The sequence below is a fragment of the Esox lucius genome, chromosome 20 (assembly GCF_011004845.1).
Source record: "Esox lucius isolate fEsoLuc1 chromosome 20, fEsoLuc1.pri, whole genome shotgun sequence".
Lineage (NCBI taxonomy): Eukaryota > Metazoa > Chordata > Actinopteri > Esociformes > Esocidae > Esox > Esox lucius.
In genome coordinates, this window is record NC_047588.1 from 41,491,680 (window position 1) to 41,514,290 (window position 22,611).

Genomic DNA, 22,611 nt, shown 5'->3' on the forward strand with positions numbered 1-22,611 from the left:
AAATCAGGAATAAACACTGAATTTATATACTTACAATTATTGTTTAGTAACAAGACACAACCGCTGCTGTCCCTCACAGTGAAAAATCCTCAGCCTCATCTTCCTCCCTTGTCCCCCAAAACACCACCCAATGTTCTCCCTTGCTATTGGCAGAAATGGACAGGACCCTTTATTTAACCAATCAACTGTCCCAATTGTGCCATCTGTTTTGGCCATGACTAGTATTACTGAGCAGTGGTTCTCAACCAGGGGTACTAGGACCCCTGAGGGGTACTTGAAAACACATATGACACCATATAGTCGTACTAGTGAAATTAAGATGAGGGGTATGTCAGGGGTACTCCAAGCAGTGCAAAATTCTATCTGTGGTACAGTAACATAAGACGTTTGGGAACCACTGATTAGAGGACTGGATTACACTCTCCCCCTACAACCCTTGGTATGTCCTCATACTGTCTTTTTCAAGAACTGACTGGTAGGTAATTATGAGGACCATCATTGAAGAATTGGAAAATTGAATTGGCACATCCACAGACACTCCAGGTTGGTCATAAGGGAATTTAGTTACAGGTCTTTTGTTTCATAATGAGCGCCAGGGTCCCATTACATAACCCCCTTCCTGTAACCTTACTATTAAATAACCTACAGTGCTGTATACAATATACATTTACATTTTAGTCTTTTAGCAGACACTCTCATCCAGAGCAACATGCATTTTTCTGAAGGTGTCTTGGATCTGACAATCATAAAAAGTACAGTTTCCTTAATCAAAGCTCTTAGTTGGCAAAGTCAACAATAAACAAAATTCAAAAAACATAAATGCTCATTGTAATGTTATTTAATGTAATAACAAAAATGAAATATCACTTCCCAGTTACAAAAGCACTGTCCCCTTTTTTGTACAGTCATAAAAGTCCTGTCCACTTCAGTCAGGAAAGCTCAATTGCCAATTCAAACAACATACAAAAAATAATCGTACCATTTGTATTAATTTCTTAACCCATTCAGTAAACATGCAGCTTAAACAGGAACAAGAATAAATACCTACACAAAAATTAACTGTGTGAACAGGCTTGTGTAAATACATTACTTTTAATATTAGGCTATAGTTATTATATTATACAATTGAGAAAGATACGATTGACGGGAGTTGCTTTCATGACATTGATTACCGTGAATCTTCATATTGAGCCTCAGTATACTTCATTTGCAGGAATAATTCGTCACCTGCAATTAATTATTTTAACCAGCAGGTGGCCTCAGTGTACTTTGTGTAAATGTGGCCTGTTATAATCCCTCATTGATTCAACAAGGCTTCACGTTGCCATCCCAAATTTGAAGGTAGGCCTTGAAATACATCCACACGTACACCTCCAATTGACACAAATTATGTTTTAATTCACTCCAACCGTAGTGTATGTAAACTTCCGACGTCAACTGTAGGTTAATGAAGTAATACTTTTGATGTGAATAATATATTAGGGAATTTTTTTGACAAAAACTAGACTAAATCATCATTCAAATGATAAAAATGGGACTAAAACTTTCAGGAAATTTTCCCAAAATGACTAGACTAAATTTACAAAAAAAAAACGAAGAGTGAAAACATTTATACTGATACTAAGGGTTGGAGGGGGAGAGTGTAATCCAGTCCTTTAATACTAGCCAGGACCAAAACAGATGGCACAAATGGGACAGTTGATTTATTAGAAAATGGGTCCAGTCCGTTTCCGCCAATAGCAAGGGAGGTTTGGGGGGTATGGGAGGAGGTTGGGGTGCAGATGTATTACTAGGCATGCTTTACACTTTACTCTCTTCAGAACGCATTATACGCTATGCAATATATTGACTTTGGCGCTTTTATTTTGAAGGTTAGTGCTGCTTATCGTATTTTAGTAGAGGTACTTCTCGGTGACGGACAGCGCTTAAGCGTGAGTCAGGTCTGTGTGATGGGTGTCTAGTGGAGGAAACAGTTGAACATGTGTTGTGAGCTGTATGATGTTGAGAGGGAAAGCTTGATAACTGAGAAGGTTGTGATTATGATACCTGAGAAGGTTAGAAGGGAGGAGAGGAAGTGGGATGTTGGGGGCTTACTGGGGAGTGGGGTGGTGGCAAGGGCTGTCTCAGGGAGACAAGGGCCCAATCCCAATGTCCACATTCACAGTCTCACGGACTTTGAAGATCGTTCCCGCTAAATCTTTGAAGGCTTAGGGCTGTCCCACTGTCAAATCGTCAAGTGCGCACACTGCGCAGGGGCTCCTTCGCAGACATTTTGAGCCCATTATGCAACCTTTTAGTTTTTGCTTAACAATGCTGTTTTGACCAAAAGTAATACATTAATTATTGACACATATAGATTGTTATTGACAATTACCTTTTGTCCACTCTGTAGGGCAAAACCCTGCAAGGCATATAAATCAGGCAGTCGGTTTATTAAGTGCTTTGACTGCGAAGAAAGTAAAAAACGTAAAATAAAATTTGCCCAAATCCACAATAGTGTGCAACGTGTTTCAGCGTTGTCAAGGTTACTATTTAGAGCATTTCGAGCCCTTGCAGCCTCTTGCACTCAATCACTTACCAGGTGACGTCAGTTAAGTCTGTGAGGGTTCAGGGCTTAGGGGGGACATTGGGATTGGTGCTAGTTTAAGCAGCAGAGTCTGATGTAGACCGTGTTGTAAGGTTAAGTAAAAATTCCCGGACCAACGACTGCTCAAAATGCCAGAAAGAAACAGCACAACTTTTGTTGGTGCACAATATTCACTATTTTACAAGTTACCCCCCCCCCCTCCCGGAAAAAAACCGTAAGATGCCATATATACGCATGTGAAGGCGCGGATCCTACGTAGCTATTGTCTGACTGTGATAACAGCATGGACACGACATAGCACATAGAGACAGAAATTGTGCGGCCGCCACCCACGACCAATTAATTTTCACTCGCGACACTGAAATGTAGCCCAATTTCGCATGAAAACCGCGGATATGGCAACAAGATGTAAGTAGGCTGTTACCAGCCCATACTCCGGTACAGTAGGTGGCAGTATATGCACCTTTCAATTCGATGCGACCAGCCTATAAATTATAAGGACAGCAGTGCTTGTGTCTTGTTACTTAACAGTAATTGTAATTATACGTAGATAAACTAAGTGTTTATTGATAATTTCTCGTGTGACGAAATAACACAGCCACTCTTGTTATGACAATAGTTACCACTGGGTTACCACATATTATTTTACTGTTGTTAGCCCTTAGCTAGTTTAGACAAGCTTGCTAGCTATCTACCGTACACGTTAAACAGTGTAACGTTGGTGAGAGTACTGTTTAGAAAAGATAGGGCGAATTCAGACAGAGGGTTTCCTCTGCGTGTTACTGAAGAAACGTCGACTGGTGTCTGATCAACTCGCAACGTGGTTGGTAATTTTTTCACCTGCGCCGCTTTAGACCTCCCTGGAACATTCGCTCCGCACAACCACAAGAAAGGACTTTGTTTTTGTTCCCCAGTTTGTGTTATGGAGGAAGACCAGGCCTGCACCGCCGTAAGAGTTATATATTATACCTTCACGTTTAAGTGCTCTGTTTTGGTTAAAAGATGTACCCCGTTATGTGTAGAAGGTTGCAAACTGGATAACTGTTGAATGTTGCTTTAACATGTAATGCTTTGTTGTGGTTTGTGTATACATTTATGTTGAGTTCTATGTAACGTATTGATATTTTTCAGTGAATTACATCCATCCAATTATATAGTGATGCATGTTATTATAGTCATCTTGGTGTTCTTTGAAGTTTGGCGTTACAACAATAAAAGTTAGTGTAAAAAACTTAATATATATATATATTTTTGTATAAGTTAAAGATAAGATAAAAATAAAGGGCTAACCTTCATGTTTCATACCGAGTTCCCTTTTTATCAACATCCCATAATCTATTTATTTAAAAAAAGAAATGTAAACGTCGGCAAGGGTATTGTTTTAGCCTATCAACATTTATATATTTTTAGAGTTCAGTACAACAAAATGCAGTTAGCATCTAAACAGAAGTGCAAATAGAAATGGCAGAACATTTACAAGTATTATGTATAGTGATTTGTTAAAAGTGGGATAATAGTTCGGGTGCGGGTACAAATGTCAATTTTAAATGGCATTCTAGATGTGCAAACAAGGCTAATTGAAGGAGTGAGATAGCATGTACAACCGGGATGCAAAGATGGCAGCAATGAGGTCCCCAAGGTAGATGTGTGTATGTAACATCTGTAAAAATGCAAGTACAATATCCGTTCTAAATGTGCAGAGAGGCAAATTGAATGTGCAAGGTGCATGTGAACTGAAATGCAGGGATAGCAGCAGTGAGGTTCCTGAGGGAGACATGTACCTGTAACAACTGAACTTCCATTATCAGACTTACGCAAGGCAGTGTCAGAGTAGTACAAAGGGAGTAGTGCAACAAGGATCCCTGAGAGGTGAGGGTTAGTGATGGGGTCACAGAGTTCATATGAAATATCAGAATTTTCCAATTGTTAATTTATAAAAGACCATAGTTTCTATAAAAATACCACATTTTGTGTTATTTAAACAGAATAGAGGTAGGTACATATTGATCATGTGCATTGATGACTATAAGTTACTAATGTGGGGACATGAGGATAAAATGTGTTGGGGTGTTTCAACGTCATCAGAACTAGTATTGGGAAGAGTTCATGCAGCACTTTTTTCTCCTAATAGCATACAACAGAGAGGCTTTAATATTAATACAGTCCAATAACAAACAGAAAACCAAAAAATAATTTTGAACTGTTTGGAAAATTCTAAATTTGTCAATCACCTACTCCTAGCTGTTAATTTTATTGTTGCTTGCCAAAGTGATGGTGTTTGTCATTTTCGCCAGACAGGGTAAGCGGAGCTGGCCAAGTACAGCACACGTCTTACTGAGTGAGTGCCTGACTTACTACATGTGGTCATAGCGTAGGCATTAGGATTTGTTCAGGATAGGCTAAAACTTAGCTGGCTGCAAGCTTCAGTAGCTACTTTATAGTAAGGCTAAAGTAAAACTGTTTACGGTTATATTGCGATGGATGAACTGCACCGACAAGGACCATTTCGATTTACATAGTGTAATTTCCCATAGCGTAGTGGTTGGCTATTCAACTGTCACTGTTTTCTAAAGAAACGAACGAGCCATGGAATGATTGGAGTCATTGTTTTCATTATAGGTACCGAATAGCTATTAGCTAGCCATCTACAGTAATCTCTTTCTAATTTAATGTGTTGAATGTAGTGTAGAAACCCTTTTATACCTGTTGTTGTTTTGGATATTAGCTAATATAGGGAACTAGTTTAGAGAACCGTGGTGTTTCGACTAATTGGTTAAACAATGCAGAGTATGCCAACACAACATCTCAACACTAGTATGGCTTAAACAATGCAGAGTATACCAACACCACATCTCTACACTGGTATAGCTTAGTGGCATAGTGGTTAAAGATAGAGTCTGTCACATATGAGACCCCAATTGGAATCCAGCGAGGGCAACAACATTCATCCCTTCTAATCGTGGCCCTGGCCGAACTCAGCTTGCCTGGTTCCTTTTCTTGTTTTTCATTGTGTTTCTTTTTTTTATTCCCATGAAACATTAATCATTCATGTATGGGTCTGATTTGGTTTTTATTTTAGGAGATGGAGGACAAACCCAGTCTGCTGCTCTCCTTCCACACTGAGATCAAACAAGAGCCACTGGAATCTGACTGTGACAGTGGAGCTCAGTGTTCATTGGGGGATTCAGAGATGACCTCAGTGAAGCAGGAAGACTGCAGTCAAACACTGGGACTGAATGTTATCATTAAAGATGAGGAGGAGGAGGAGGAGATTGGGGATTTAATTAAACAAGGTAAGAAGTTGTTCATCAAGAACATTTAATGTTAATTTTTGTGTTAATTCCGTTCATTATCAACGTATCACCAGTGCTATTGGTCCTTAATCGCTATTAAGTTGCTCCTCCATGATTCGCTATTGTTGTTCCTGAAAATGAGAAACACATTGTTACAAATAACAGTTAAGGTTAACCATGATGGTACTGGTGTTATGGTCAAGATGAAGGTTAAGGGTAAGACTAAACAGCAGAATTCCCAAACAAAAACATGTTGCCTCAAGATCGAATCGAACTCACAACCATCGTGCTAGAGTGGATATAAAAAATCTACACACCCCTGTTAAAATGCCAGGTTCTTGTGACGTACAAGAATGAGACAGCGAAATCATATCAGAACCTTTTCCACCGTTAATAACATGAACTATTCAATTAAATACGAACTGAAATCTTTGAAGGGGAAAAATAAACTCACAATAACCTGTTTGCATAAGTGTGCACACTCTTAAACTAATACTTTGTTGAAGCTCTTTTTGATTTTATTGCAGCACTCAGTCTTTTTGGGTAGGAGTATATTAGCATGGCACATCTTGACATCTCACATCTCTTATTTGCAAAAGCACTCCAAATCTGTCAGATTGCGAGGACATCTCCTGTGCACAGCTCTCTTCACATCACCCCACAGATGTTCAATTTGGATTCAGGTCTGGGCTCTGGCTGGGCCATTCCAAAACGTTAATCTTCTTCTGGTGAAGCCATGCTTTTGTGGATTTGGGTGTGTGCTTTGGATCGTTGTCATGATGAAAGGTGAACTTCTCTTCATCTTCAGCTTTCTAACAGACGCCTGAAGGTTTTGTGCCAAAATCTGGAACTGTTCATAATGCACTCCACCCTGACTAAGGCCCTGGTTCCAGCTGAAGAAAAACAGCCCCAAAGCATGATGCTGCCACCACCATGCATCACTGTTGGTATGGTGTTCTTTGGGTGATGTGCAGTGTTGTTTTTGCGCCAAACATACCTTTTGGTTTCATCAGACCATAACACATTTTTTCACATGCGTTTGGGGAATTGATGTTTGTTTTTGACAACTTCAGCTGGGCTTGGATGTTTTTCTTTGTAAGAAAAGGCTTCCGTCTTGCCACCCTACCCCATAGCCCATTCATATGAAGAATTCAGGAGATTGTTATCACATGTAGCACACAGCCAGTACTTGCCTGAAATTCCTGCAGTTCCTTTAATGTTGCTGTTAGCCTCTTGGAAACCTCCCTGACCAGTTTTCTTCTCATCTTTTCATCAATTTTGGAGGGACATCCAGTTCTTGGTAATGTCTCTGTTGTGCCATATTTTCTCCACTTGATGATGACGGTCTTCACTGTGTTCCATGGTATATCTTATGTTTTGGAAATTCTTTTGTACCCTTATCCTGACTGATATCTTTCAACAATGAGACCCCTCTGATGCTTTGGAAGCTCTCTGAGGACCATGGCTTTTCTGAACACAGCCACATCCCCAGTTATAAGAGGGTGTGCACACGTATGCAACCAGGTTATTGTAAGGTTTTTATTTTTCATTTTTCCCCCTCGAAGATTTCAGTTTGTTTTTCAATTGAATTGTTCACATTATAGGTCACATTAAAGGTGGAAAAAGTTCTGACATGATTTCTCTTTGTCTCATTCTTTTACATCACAAGAGCCTGGCATTTTAAAATGGCGCTTCTCATATGTTGACACTGAATATAATCGTCTAATTTAGGTTCAATAAAACGTCACGTTAAAGGTTCATATTGTCTGTTTCATGTTGGCTCTCATGACAGTCATGCAGGTTTAGAGTTTTTCACTCCACACCCACACACACCTAGGACTGTCATGATTAGTTGACATTTTAGTTGACAATTCGTTGTCCCTGAAATTATTTTGATTAACGATTTAATTGTCTATGTTGTAAATTGTATGCCACTATTATACACTGCTCAAAACATTTTAGTGAACACGCAATAATCACAGTATAACACCAAGTGAATTAAACTTCAGGGATGTCAATCTGTCCAGTTAGGAATCATAAGCGATTGTGAGTCAGTGTCACCTGTCTTGGTCCAAATGAAAGTGACGAGAGGTCCACTGGAGAGGCAACAGCAAGACAACCCCCAAAAAGGAAGGGTTTTGCAGGTGGTGGCCACAGACGATTGCTCTCTCCTTATCCTTCCTGACTGATTCTTCTCTAGTTTTGTGTTTTACTAGTGTCATAGGCACTACTGGTAGCATGAGGTGGTACCTGCAACCCGCGCAGGCAGTCCTGCTCCTCCAGGATGGCACATGCTGTCCTATGAAGGTTTGCTATGTCTCCCAGGACAGTCTCAAGGACATTGAGGAAATACCATGACATGGGCATTTACACGAGGAGAGCTGGACAGTGCTGTAGAAGGGCATCAACCCAGCAGCAGGACCGGAATCTGCTCCTTTGTGCAAGGAGGAAGAGGAGGAGCACTGTCAGAGCCCTACAAAAGGACCTCAAATGGGCTAATGGTGTGCATGTTTCTGACCAAACTGTCAGAAACAGACTCTGTGACAGTGGCATGAGGGCCGACGTCCTCTAGTGGGACCTGTGCTCTCTGCCCTGCACCGTGCAACTCGATTGGCATTTGCCAGAAAACCCCAGAATTGGCAGGTCCACCGCTAACGCCTCATTCTCTACAGACGACAGACGTGAAAGAGTCTGGAGACGCTGTGGTGAACGTTATGCTGCCTGCAACATCATCCAGCAAGACCAGTTTGGCGGTGGGTCAGTGATGGTCTGGAGAGGCATATCCTTGGTGGGTCGCACAGACCTCCACATGCTAGTCAATGGTACCCTGACTGCTGTTAGGGAAATCCTCAGACCCATCATCAGATCTTACGCTGGTGCTGTGGGTCCTGGGCTCCTCCTGGTGCAGGACAATGCCTGACCTAGTGGTCAGTGTGTAGGCAGTTCCTGGATGACGAAAACAAAAATGCCATTGACTAGCCCTTACGTTCCCCAGGCCTGAATTCAATGGAATTCTGGGACGTTATGTATCGGTGCACCCAACGCTGCCAAGTAGCGCCACAGAATGTCCAGGAGCTCACTGATGCCCTGATCCAGGCCTGGGAGGAGATCCCCCAGGACACCATCCGCCGTCTCACCAAGAGTATGCCCAGATGTTGTCAGGAGAGCATACATGCACGTAGGGGCCATACACACTACTGAGTCACATTATGAGTTGCCGTGATGAAATTCACACAAGTTGGAACAGCCTGTGACTTCAATTGCTTACTTGTATTTTCAGTGTGAGTTTGAATCCAGCACTCAATTAGTTGGTGATTTTGGTTTCCACTGACTGTTGTTACGTCATTTTGTTCTCAACAAATTACACAATGTACAGTAAAGATTTTGATCTTTAATGTATTTAGTTCATCGAGACCCGATGTGTGATATTAGTGTTCCCTTGTATTTTTTGAGCAGTGTGGTATAAACGTAATAATATTGTAAAAACATACACGGTGGATCCAGACATGATTCTTGTGGTGTTCCAGCTTTTGTGTACATGGATGATTAATTTTATTTTCAAAACGATAATATGCAATGGGATAAAATATATTTATATACACGCATTTTAATGTGCATTATCCAGTCAGGAAATATGCCTGGAAATAACTAAATTCAACTTAAAATATTATTACAAATATTTTACACAGGCTTGAGTGTTTTTTTTTTCCTTTTGTCGATCTGTGCTGATGCAACAGATAAGCGACTGAAACATGTTTGTCTATTAAATAATAATGTTGGTAAATTACATTGCTGTGCATAGCAAAACAATTCTAAGCTAGGTTTAAAGATACTGAAATTAAAAAGAAAACGAGTTTCAGTAAATGATCGGCACCTAAAACTTTCCGCAGAGCTGTCAAAAGCTTTTCTTCTCCCAAAGGAAATGAACATAATTTGCATGGTATTTGTTGATGTTTCTAACATTGCCCGAAAAAAAAAAACTTTTCAGATTGGAAACATGATTTTGGAATCAAAATATTGTGCAAAAATATTGCAATTATTTTATAGACATCAATTTGTAAACCATCTGGCTCAAATAATCACAATCAGGTAATTATGTAATTGCGATAGCCCTATGTGCTAGTATATGCATACAGCCTTCTTGACCCTCTAAAACAGGGGTGTCCAAAACGGTTCCATGGAGGGCCAAATATCTGCAGGTTTTAGTTTTTTCCTATAAATTGGTTCCCAGTTCAGACCTAAACAACCAGGTGGGGGAAGAAACGAGCCAATTAGTGACCTAATTAGTCAATCAAATACAAGGGGAGAGCGAAAACCTGCAGACACTCGGCCCTCCGTGGAACTGTTTGGAGACCTCAACTCTAAATCTCCAGGCAACAGCTTCTGGAAATCTCATGATCAGAGCTACATTTCAAGTCTTCTTTCCACCTGGAGACACAAACAACACCATGGCAAACTCATCTCACTGAATCACATTTTTTTACCATCTCAAATCAACCGTAACATTAGTTATCATAATTCATGTGAATAAACACTTGACAAAAAGTCTGTGGATGTGATGTATGTGTCAGAGAATATGTTCAAAGAAACAAAACATGCTTACATGCTTCCATCACAATCTTTAGCTTGCCATAAAAAAAGAAAACTCTAAATTAGATTATGGAATGTGTATTTTTGTCTTGTGATAACAAACTTTTCTTATGTCTTTCACACAGATGGGTTTCCCGAAATGAAAAAATGTTCTTCATTTGGAAGAAAACAACACAAAGACTACAAAGGCAAGAAGTCTTACCACTGCTCCCATTGTGAAAAATGTTTCCTATCTATATCAGGGTTAAAACGTCATTTTATCATACATACTGGAGAGAAGCCTTACTCCTGTACCAACTGTGGAATAAATTTCTCTCAGTTAAGCAGCCTTAAAGTTCACCAACGCATACATACTGGAGAGAAGCCTTACTCATGTTCTGACTGTGGGAGGAGTTTCTCTCAGAAAATTAACCTTACAACTCACCAGCGCATACATACTGGAAAGAAGCCACACTCCTGTTCCAACTGTGGGAAGAGTTTCTCTCGCATAAGTACCCTTAAAAATCACCAGCAAATACATACCGGAGAGAAGCCTTACTCCTGTTCTGATTGTGGGAAGAGTTTCTCTCACAAAAGTCATGTTACAACTCACAAGCGCATACATACTGGAGAAAAGCGTTACTCCTGTTCTGATTGTGGAAAGAATTTCTCTCGCTTAAGTTCCCTTAAAAATCACCAGCGCATACATACTGGAGAGAGGCCTTATTCTTGCACTGAATGTAGGAAGAGTTTCTCTCAGATGAGTCATCTTACAACTCACAAGCGCATACATACTGGAGAGAAGCCTTATTCCTGTTCTGACTGTGGAAAGAGTTTCAATAAATCAGATGCACTTGCTCTCCATCAGAGAGTGCACACAGGAGAGAAGCCTTACTCCTGTACAGTGTGTGGAAAGAGTTTCACTTCAGCAGGTGATCTTGTACATCAGAGGGTGCACACAGGAGAGAATCCTTACAGCTGTTCTGACTGTGGTAAGTTTAATTTAATCATCGGTAGTTAGTGCTCATCAGAGAGTGCACCCTGGTGAGAAGCAGGAGTGTAACGGTACAAGAAGTTTGGTTCGGGACGCGTTGTGATCCAAAAGAATATAGTCTAGTTGTAACCACGCATTTTACTTTTTTGAGTGTGGAACTGTACTGAAATCGTACCGCACTGTGATTAAAAATATTCGGTATTTACCGAACTATGACTTTTGCGTACCGTTACACCCCATGTGAGAAGCCTTTTTCCTGTTCTGACTGTGGGAAGAGTTTCAATAGATAAGATGCACTTGCTCTACATCAGACAGTGTACACAGGAGAGAAGCCTTACTCCTGTTCTGACTATGGAAAGAATTTCTCTTCAATAAGTAACATTAAAATTCACCAGCTAATATATACTGGAGAGGAGTTTGGAAAATGTATACATTTCTCAATGTGTCCACTGGTCCTTAAACTAATTTCAGACATTTTATCTAAATAAAAGGACAAAGTCTTAAATTCTATTATTTAAATACTTTTTAAGACCTTTAAAAATATTACGTTCTAATAGCATTTTGAAGAGGTGACGCAAAAATGTGTCGTTTGTGAACTCATTTTGCTCTGGTCGCATGCAGAGAGAAACCATGATTTTATTTAGAATGTTAAATGTCAGCAAGACGCTTTACTTTATATGCATTCATGTTTTACGTGTATTAATGCACTTGTCGACCCTTGCCTCTTGAATATAACAGCAGAAAAGTAGATTTCCGCCTACAAGGTCATACCTGAAGTAGGGGTCCACGAATGATCAGCCTGGCCGATAATTGGATCCGATATCCTTGCTTTGTACAATAATCGGAATCGGTCAATTTGTCTGATATAACTGCAGATAAAATACTTAGTTTTATATGCGCTTCTCTTACAGCTGCATCTCCCTGAAATGTTTCTGCTTGTTTGGCTCAATGTCCCGCCCACAGAATTATCAGATTGGCTATTTACTCCTGGTGTATAACCAATCAAAACTGTATAACATATTTGTGAGAGAGACTTGGGAAAGAAGAATGCAGAGAGATGCATGGCTGAGACGAGAGGCTGTTTTCACCATGAGATGGGGTGCAGGTCAGTCTGCAGGCTGTTAGCCAGCCTGCTAGTAAAGTGGAGTCTGTCGATAGCACAGCCAGAGTAGTTAGTACAGGTTTACCTATTGAGACTGTTACTCGTTCCAGGCTGAGAAGGGTTTCTCCTGAGGTCCACTGTCATCTCCACTGTCTTTAGGGCGTTGAGTTCCACATGGTTCTGATTGCCCCAGGACACCAGATGGTCCATCTCCCACCTGTAGGCGGACTCGTCTCCATCATAAATAAGTCTGATGAGGGTATTGCTATTGTTAGCACTACCTTGCAATCTGCCATACCTACACACCTTCAGGACGTGGAGGCGAGCGGCAATGATTGTGGCTGATCCCTCTCACCCTGGAAATTGACTATTCAGGGCTCTCCCCTCTGGGAGAAGGCTGAGGTCTATCTGGACCAAAACCTCTCGATCCAAAAACAGTTTCCTTCCTACAGGAGTAGGCCTCATGAACAAGCCCCTGGAACCGAACTGACTATAGCCCGCTCCCCATATACACACACAACCCTCAACTGGAAGGTGAAAATCTTGCACATTACATTACTTTTTAGTAATTTATTAATGCTCAGTCTACTATTGTTATGCTCAGTCCACTGTTCTTATGTTTTGATTTCCCTTATTGCGCTCTCAAAATTTTCATTGTCTCCTCCTAAACTTAGGAAGAAATGATGTCTTGGACCACACCTCAGGAGTACCAGGTTCGAAAGACTCATAGCTGTCCCTGTCCATAGTCCTCCTGGTTGTGTTGCAGATCAAGATGATACCTGACAATTCCAGCTTCCACTCAGCTGATCATAACTCCCCCTGGATTGTCCCTGTCGTCCATATGGCCATGCTTCTGACCTGGATTATGTTTTATAGACTCTGGACACCGCCAACATGCATTTATTGATTTATATATTGACAATTTGTACTCTTTAAATGTTCACCCGGCACAGCCAGAAGAGGGCTGGTCACCCCTCCGAGACTGGTTCCTCTCTAGGTTTCGTCCTTGTTCCGTCCTAGCACTTTGTGACCACTGCTGATGTAAAAAGGGCTTCATAAATGCATTTGATTGATTTTCTCAGTGGTAAGTATGCTGATGTTGCTGAAGTTGCAATAAACACTACACTAATCAAAACTGAAGTTGCAACAAACATCACCCTCATTATTATCTTTGACTGTGATGACCATACCCAGTTTCATGGAAGATATTTTGTGGACTAATGTTACTCCACCAAAAATGCCTGGACTAATGTTTTGGTGTAGCCTACTAGCAGAAAAACGGAGACATTGGAAAGCAATTTTTCAGGGCCCCCATTTAATAGGGCAAACATAAGGGATTTCATTCAAAGGAGACGAAAACAATGGTTTTTAAATCAGTCCCACCTTTTCTGCCAAAGTCCCAGCCTAATGCGCTTTGTAGCAGTACAAGTTAACTAACGCTAACGTTCAAGTTTATTTATGCAGTGATATTTTTGTATCATGACGTCAGTGCTCATGCAACTAGATAGCCAACGTTTGTAGTATGGGTAGCAATTACTAAATAACAGAAGACTCACCTGTATTTGTTTTTGCTTTATGTTTTTATGTGATGGGATCTAGGTTTAGCAGAACTATTGTCAACTAATGTAATTTCGCCTTCCGTTTTGAGGAAATTCTGTTGGCTATGTTTTGCACTTTGCACTGAACTGGCTACCTAGAAAACGACATGAACGTGTTACACTAGTAGCTAACATTGATAGCTACTGTTTCTTTAACAAGTTTTTGTTTGCACTTAATTTAGTCAAAAAATTTACAATGTTGCACGTCATCTATACCAAGTCTGGTCATACTCTGTAAGCATGTAGCAGAAATACTCTGCAAATCATTTTAATAGTAAGTTGTTTGGAATGACAGGGTCCCTGTTATCATGTTAATATATTCTGTTCATAGAATTGGAACCAAATTACACCGACTTTCCAATGATTTTGTGCTGTAATTAGTGAAGCATGTTTGTGCTCTAATAATTTAAGTATATTTGTGTTTTTTGACCCTCTTAACTTTCTCTTTTAAAACCCCTTTTCATTGCAGATGGCTACATCACAGAAAGGTTACAGTAAAGTGTTACTTTATTTATTTGATTTTACAGGAATGAAACCTGACCAAGATTGTAAACAGTAAAATGTACTTGATTTGGGAAGCTATTTAGTTACTTTTATTTATATACAATTTCAGTTGATAGGGAATGCCGCTAGGAGTTCCCTGCACTTTTTTCTTCAAAATATATAGTTAAATATTCTGTTTTCTATTACTTAAAATGTTGACAGTGAATATGTATATCGGCCCTAAATACCAGTCATTACTTTCCTTGATCACTAATAATCAGTATCGGCATCGGCCCTGTAAAAAAAATATCGGTCCACCCCTACTCAAAAGTTTTTTATGTGCAGTTGTGTTTTCAGGACATGCACAATCCCAGTATCTTTGGAAAGGAAATACCTGGGATATTATGAGGAAATAATCAGAATATTGATAGGAAAGAGAAAGTTCTGAATACACAAAATAAAGGACATATAAAAGTAACTTATTTCATTTAGAAAATACTTTTTTCAAGTTGATTCTTAATTTTTTAATTAATTTTTATTTGTTTGTGTTTTCAGCACTAACAAAAAGATTGCGGACCACTCTTCCTACCACGGTCAGGAAGTGTGTTCCTGCACTAGACTACTACACACAACCAACCACAAAAATAAATCCCCAAAACAAACAGAACCCGGATCACAGCCATTTAGACTGCTGCACACAACCAACCACAAAAATAAATCCTGAAAACAAACAGAACTCAGATCACAGCCATTTAAACGTTTCACAATCATACATTCACACATTCGACTACTCCAAAGTACCGGTAAAACTGTTTTCAGCCTGCCGACAGGGTTGCCAGATTTTATTGAAAGTATACCCCACCCAATCAACCGTAGACTCCACAAAAAGCCCACTCAAATGCTATTTTTACTATATACGACACAATCTATAAATCCACCTGCTCAAGCCCATTTTTGGGTTTTCCCATGGTGGGAAACAAGCCCAATTGGGTGGGAAACAAGCCCAATTGGGTGGGAAACCGCCCAATCTCGCAATACTGCCTGCGGACCACAGAGTGCCCACCATGGCTGTGGGACTACTTAGGGACCAGGGTAAAAGTGCAGTCCTCAGAACAAAGGCTTTTAATTATACTGTTTGTTTCTTATAACTTAATATATATTTTGTATTGTCAAGCAAATTTTTTTATTTTATGTGTTTGTCTTACTGTTTCCTTTATCTGTGTACCCCAGCAACTGTTTGTGTTTTGTTTAACATCTGTATTTTATAAAATTGTTACAATTAAAAAAATTGTGTTTGCTTTTTAATAGTTATTCCCAAAAATGTCCTACAAAGACAACAACCTTTTGCGGGATCAATCAATGTTAGAGTTTACATAGCTGGCCAAAACCAGAAATCGCTTTCACTTTATGGGTTGTGTAGGCTACAGTGCCTTTGGAAATGGGTTTCTAAACCATTGCTTTTTACTTCAATATGATTGGGCTACATCTCTACATTACACACTAAATGTCAGATATTCAGTAATTCCAATTAATCCAATAAACCTGGATCTTTCAGAATCTGACTTTTTATCTGAACATAACCCAAAATCTAATGAAGCTTCAGCCTGTTCTGTTATTTGTGTTTTATTCATGTTTTTAATTGCTTCAAAACATTGTTGAAAAATAAATGCCAATTACTTGAAAAGGGTATTGACATTGTTGTATATAAGAATCACGATACCCGAAGCTTTTCGCGCATAAACTAAATCTGCAGTAGTATGATGATTTGCTCCACAACCAACATTGTCAAAATGTTGCAGAAACCCCCAGCATGCGAATGCGCGTTTGCAATCCTGAACACCCGCATAGAAATAAGATTACCTGCGTGAACGTTAACCTGTGATTATTATGGCCACCAGTGATGGATTTTCAAAACGCTAATGAAAGAAATAAACTGTGATTATAAACCTGCACTCTTAGCTTGAAGTAAGCAGCCAATGATAACCAATGAACACAATTTTCAGACATGCAAAGCAAGCAAAATCACATGGCCTACCTGTACGGACTGAGTTGATGTGGCCGCGTCAAATGCAAATAATTATTCTTTGGCAGAGTTCTTCCCAACACACCTTTTCTCCTCAAATGTCATGGTAAATTCCATATAATGTTTTATCTTGAAGGCATCACCATGTTACAGCTATGTAACAAATAGTTGCCTAATCTATTAATCAATTGAAACCTTAGAACTTGAAAAAGATATAACACCAGGACCGAGGTGAAGTTGGGTTTATATTCAGAGATTCAACAGAGATTCAACAGACATTCGAAGCAAACATTTAAATGTTAAAAACAACTTGCATTCTTCAGTGATAACTCTGACTGACTTACCAAAATATTCTATATTTTGTTGGATAACATTCACAAGCCTAAATTTGATCAAACAATCAAACATAGATTTTATGAACATTCTTTAACATTGAAAAACGCTATTATATCGCAATAACTTTTTCAAAAAGTACTCAGTAACCTAACAACACGTACTTCACCTTTTACTCTGAAATGTATTAAAAAATGTATAAATACATTTAACTTTATTCAAAATACATTTCAGCTATCAAAATATGTTTCAGCTTTTATTCCGAAGTGTATTAGAAAATGTATAAATACATTTCAGTTATGTCAACATTTTTACAGGATCTGAAAAAGTTATGCATTTTTCAGATCCTGTGAAATTAAAAAGATGAAATGTAATTATGTAATTACTGACATTACCAAAATACATTTTATCTTATATTTACACATATAGTCTAACATACTAAGGCAAACATGGTAAGACCACTACCTAATCTTGTTTAGTGTCTGTGGAACATTGGTCACAAGTTCGAAACACCGCCGTGCAGATGCTCTATTATATTTAGACATGCATTTAAAAAATTTATTTATATATTTATATATTTAAGCGGCCAATTTCAAACATTTTGACATGTATTTACCAAATATATTCAGGAATATATTTTCCAAATGTGTTCGGAAATATATTTTCCAAATGTATTCATAAATATATTTAAAATACTGTAGTAATCATACATTTTTTCAAACGTATCTGTAATCCGATTTGGGTTCAATTGAATTAATCCAAAAGTAATCATACAGTTTTTCAAACGTATCTGTAATCCAATGACAATATTTTTGTTGGTAACATAACGGATTACAGTTACTCATTCATTCATCATCTTCCGCTTTATCCGGGCCCGGGTCGCGGTGGCAGCAATCTAAGCAGGGATTACAGTTACTGCTTTTTTGTAAGTAGTTACATGTACATGTACATGTAATTTATAAACCGCTCTTCATGTTCCTAAACAAAATAATGTAAATGACTTCGATAAAACACAATAAAAAAAGGTGCCAAAATGTGATGCAGGCAAATGTTCATGTCCATGGGGCTTCCCAGCCATAATAATTTCCAGAAATATAAAAAACATAGCTCTGATTGGCTATTTGTTAGAACCTGATGTTATTTCACTACAGTTAAATATTTTTGCCTGGCAGAATATTCAGGTTTTTCTTCTCCCGAGGTAAAATTATATTTCCATAGGCTCAATGTTACTTCCGAATATTTGATGAGTTCGTTATGAAACGAACCTTTTTGTGGTGTAAATTTGTCATCTTATTTGCACTTTCACTGTAAATTACTGAGTATACTGTATGTTTTTTGTTCTTCATAGACACCAATGATTGGCCAGACCAATAGACAGTAAAGTAAGTGAAAGATTTACTATAAAGTCCAAAAACCTCTGGTTAGGATGCAAGAAACTGGGTAGGTTAGAGTAGTTCTGAGACTTTGTTTCCAATATTTATGATACTAGCATTTCAAATATGTATTTCAAATATAATTTTTTCATTTGTATTTGATTAAATTGGTTTCATATTTTGTCTAAAAAGCAGCACACTTGCTTCACATATACAAACAACACAACATGAAAATGTTCATCATTAGTGAAGTATTCTTGGTAAAATCACTTTTAGGTGTTGTAACACATATATATTGATAGATATACATTTACAAAATGCAAGTCATCTTGCGGTCATAAATACACTCACATACTGGAGCAACCTTAGTAAGACTGTAGTGTAATGAGAAATGTCTGTTGAGGAAGAGTGGAAGTGTATTCGATGAAGAGGTGCGTCTGGCCCGACCAAGTCTCCAACACACCCTTGGTGATGTTAATCAGGGGTCCTGCATAACATTTGCTTCTCTAATCATCTGGAACACCAGGTGTGGGCCATCAGTCCCACCCTCCTGAGCTCCTGAGATATTGTGGACATTTATGGATTTATGTGGATTTTTCCTGTTCCCCATAAAGGGCAGAACAGGCTGATATGCTTTATTATACTGTACAAGTTATGGGTCAAACTTCACAAGAACATTGTAGAAATGACTTTCCTTGTTGCATGTCAGACAACAACTGGCAGCAACACCACGTCCATTCGATAATTTTGCATTGATTAAGTGGGTCAGTTCCTGTCCTTTGTGTTCATTGTGTTTGCCAGGGTAAAGTAATGCTAATGACTGTTTGGGGGAGTGTTTTAGATATGTCTGATTTTAGGATGAATAGCCATGTCTCCAAAAAGTTATTGGTGTCCAAGATCTATGTTGGGGAGGGGGTGTTTGGTGTCTGTTTGTGTTCCTGAGAGAAACTGGGTTGGCAGGGAGAATTTAGGTCCTTCCTGGAGCTGACCCACACTCCTTTACAGTAGGTGACGATAATGCACCAATATCGTTGGATGCCAACTGCCGTTAGACCCCACAGAAGACGAAGAAGTTATTGGAGTTTGTCCTTAAAGAGACCTCCCAACATGTCTTGTAGTCTTATTTAGGAGTTTGTCCTCGACACATTGTGTTGAAGTCAAATTCAGGAGTCTCTTTAACAGAAGCTCCTAGCATGCCTTCGTGTTATAGTGTCTTAAATACTTATGGTATAATTGGTAGTCCGTTAGGCTAGTTGGGAGGACTTTGATTTTTGTTGGTATGTAACTATATTTTGTATTGTAACTTTATTACTTGATTGGAATAAATTGTGTTACTTTGGAATAATGATTGCTACAGCATTCCTCGTTCATCTTCATTTTACTGTAGGGTTCATGTTAAACTACCTACACATTTTGGGGAATTGATACAGGCACATTCTCATACGTAAATCGAAGTGACCAGACTGATCGTCCCGGAGTTCCTGTTTGCTACACCGTCCCTTGTTTTCTGTACTTGACTGATGAGGAGCATTGAGGATAACATAAGCCATGAAACATACAATCTTTTAAATGTTTGGCTTGTGACGAAAGATTAGCTGCCTTTTCTAAGAACCAGCATATCATCGTCATTGAGGTTTGCTTATGTTTACAAACAATATGGAGTCAGATTATTAAAAAAAAATTTATACCACTATGGTTACGTTCCCTTGCGCTCATTTCCCTAGCCATGGCCCGGTAACCTTCTAGTGGTAAACCTTTCTAACCACTCTCCCATTTTACCCCCTCACTACAAGTCCACAACTTGCCTCTATGAGACAGATATCCCTGTTCGGAGTACTTATTAGCACACTTGACTCAGATGCTAAACATCATGGGTTCAAGACACGGCCTGCCAAATATATATTTTTTTTTTAGATGTATATATATATATATTTAGTACATATTTTCCAATACATTTTCAAATGCCTCTCCAACATTTTTGATACATTTTATTTGCATTGTAAATGTATTAATTACATTTCCTTAAATACATGTATTTAATAAATGCATCCCAAATATGTTTTGAAAAATATATAGAAATGTTTTTTTCCGTATGGGAACCTTTGGTTCATAAATCCTGTTAAAAATCCTACCAACCACTCACATTTTCTCAATTACACTATAAAACTAAAAAAAAACACGAGGATGCAATAGAATGTATCTAAATAATATGTCCCTACTATTATAAAAACAATCTGTCAAAACATGTTCCTACCAATGTCCAAACCAAACTGACCAGTACATCATTGTTTCCCCCAGGTTGTTGACCATACATGGGTAATTAACCATACATGGATGTCATACATGGATATCTAATGTCAAATAGCCAAAGTCCTGCACGTGTACATAACATGGTGGTAGGATTGCTTGATAAATCACACTTTTTTATTAGGAGTAAGAGCATTCTCTATTCTAATTGAAAGCAGAAAATGTGGATAATATCTCAGGTAGTGACTGGATGTTAGTTATTTTAGTTGAGATCATGTTGGAAAGCACTTCCTACATTCACAGGTATGGTTATTGTCCAGAATGTATACATTGACACGTAATCATCACAGTATAACACAAAGTCGATTTTACTTCAGGGATATCAATCTTCCAGTTAGGGTGCATAGGTGATTTTGAATCAATGTCATCTGTTTTGGTGAAAATGAAAGTGATAACAGGTGCATGGCGGAGGCAACAGCAAGACAACCCCCAAAGAGGGAATGGTTTTGCAGGTGGTGGCCACAGACAATTGCTATCTACTTATCCTTCCTGACTGATTCTTCTCTAGTTTTGCTTGTGTCCTTGTCACTACTGGTAGCACGAGGTGGTACCTGCAGCACATTCAGACTGCACAGGTAGTCCAGCTCATCCAGGATGGCACATCCATACATGCCGTCGAAAGGTTTGCTGTGTCTTCCAGTACAGTCTCGAGAGCATGGAGGAGATACCAGGAGACTGGTCGTTACACAAGGAGAGCAGGACAGGGACCAGAATCTGCTCTACTGTGCTAAGAGGAACAGGAGGAGCACTGGCAGAGCTCTACAAAATGACCTCCAGTGCGTTACTGGTGTGCATGTTTCTGACCAAACTGTCAGAAACAGACTCCATGAGGGTGGCCTCAGGGCACAACATCCTCTAGTGGGACCTGTGCTCAGAGTCCAGCACCGTGCAGCTCGATTGGTATTTGCCATTGGCACCCAGTTCTCTTCACAGATGCAACATCCAGCATGACCGGTTTGGCGTTGGGCCAGTGATCTGGGGAGGCATATCCTTTAAGGGTCGCACAGACCTCCACGTGCTAGCCAACGGACAACTGACAGGCCCTCACGTTCCCAAGACCTGAATCCAATTGAGAACCTCTGGTACGTTATTTATCAGTGCATCCAATGGCACCTATTAGCGCTACCGACTGTCCAGGAGCTCACTGATACACGCTGAGTCACATTATGAGTTGTTGGAACAGCCAATTGTTTCCTTTGATAATCGGTATGAGTTTGAATACAGCCATGAATTGGTTGGTGATTTTGGTTTCCATTGACCATTGTCAATAATGATTTTGATGTTAAATATATTTAGACCTGATGAGTGAATTAAGTGATACCCACATTTTTTTGAGTAGTGTATTTTGAGGGAAACTGGATGACTGAAAATCTTCCCACAGTCAAAACAAGAGAAGGATTTCTCTCCTGTGAGCACTCTTATGGCTTGTTAGTTAAGGTAATGTTAGGAAACCTTTCCCACAGTCAGAAAAGGAGTAAGGTTGATCTCAAGTGTGTATGCGCTGGTGACTTTTAAGGCTAGCTAACCAAGAGAAACTCTTCCAACAATCAGAACAGAGGTAAGGCTTCTCTCCTGTGTGCACTCTCTTATGGCTAGTAAGTTCAGATGATGTAACAAAACCTTTCCCACAGTCAGCACAAGAGTAAGGTTTATCTCCAGTGTGTTTGTGCTGGTGCCTTTTGAGCTGACCTAACTGAGAAAAACCCTTCCCGCAGTCAGAACAGCAATAAGGTTTCTCTCTAGTGTGTATGTGCTGGTGCCTTTTAAGATAACCTAATCTTGAAAAACTCTTCCCGCAGTCAGAACAGGAATAAGGCTTCTCTCCTGTGTGCACTCTCTTATGGCTAGTAAGTTCAGATGATGTAATGAAACCATTCCCACAGTCAGGACAAGAGTAAGGTTTATCTCCAGTGTGTTTGTGCTGGTGCCTTTTAAGCTTAGTTAACTGA

At 39.3% G+C, this 22,611-nt stretch overlaps 3 protein-coding genes across 8 annotated transcripts in view; 2 read left to right on the top strand and 1 right to left on the bottom strand.

The window, feature by feature from the left end:
- Window positions 1–123, bottom strand: part of LOC105027448 (zinc finger protein 501-like) — a 164,401-nt gene extending 164,278 nt beyond the window's left edge. The window contains exon 1 of the mRNA XM_020040905.2: window positions 35–123. The gene's annotated coding sequence lies outside the window, so the exon portion shown is untranslated. The remainder of the gene's footprint in view (window positions 1–34) is intronic.
- LOC105027450 (zinc finger protein OZF-like) overlaps window positions 1–22,611 on the top strand; it is a 541,343-nt gene that overhangs the window by 221,498 nt on the left and 297,234 nt on the right. The window lies entirely within an intron of this gene.
- Window positions 3,096–13,467, top strand: LOC105027439 (zinc finger protein 239-like). 4 transcript variants are annotated; one of them, XR_004574842.1, is made up of 5 exons: window positions 3,096–3,536; window positions 5,667–5,880; window positions 10,596–11,441; window positions 12,705–13,079; window positions 13,220–13,260. XR_004574842.1 is itself a non-coding variant. In XM_020040937.2 (4 exons), the coding sequence occupies exons 1-4, from the start codon at window positions 3,510–3,512 to the stop codon at window positions 12,710–12,712; spliced, it is 1,095 nt and encodes a 364-aa protein (XP_019896496.2). In that variant the 5' UTR covers window positions 3,096–3,509; the 3' UTR covers window positions 12,713–13,467. The 4 variants fall into 4 exon arrangements, 3 of the variants coding, with proteins under 3 accessions (XP_019896496.2, XP_034144501.1, XP_034144500.1); XM_020040937.2 differs by having other exon boundaries at window positions 12,705–13,467; XM_034288610.1 differs by lacking the exon at window positions 12,705–13,079 and having other exon boundaries at window positions 10,596–10,658; window positions 13,220–13,467.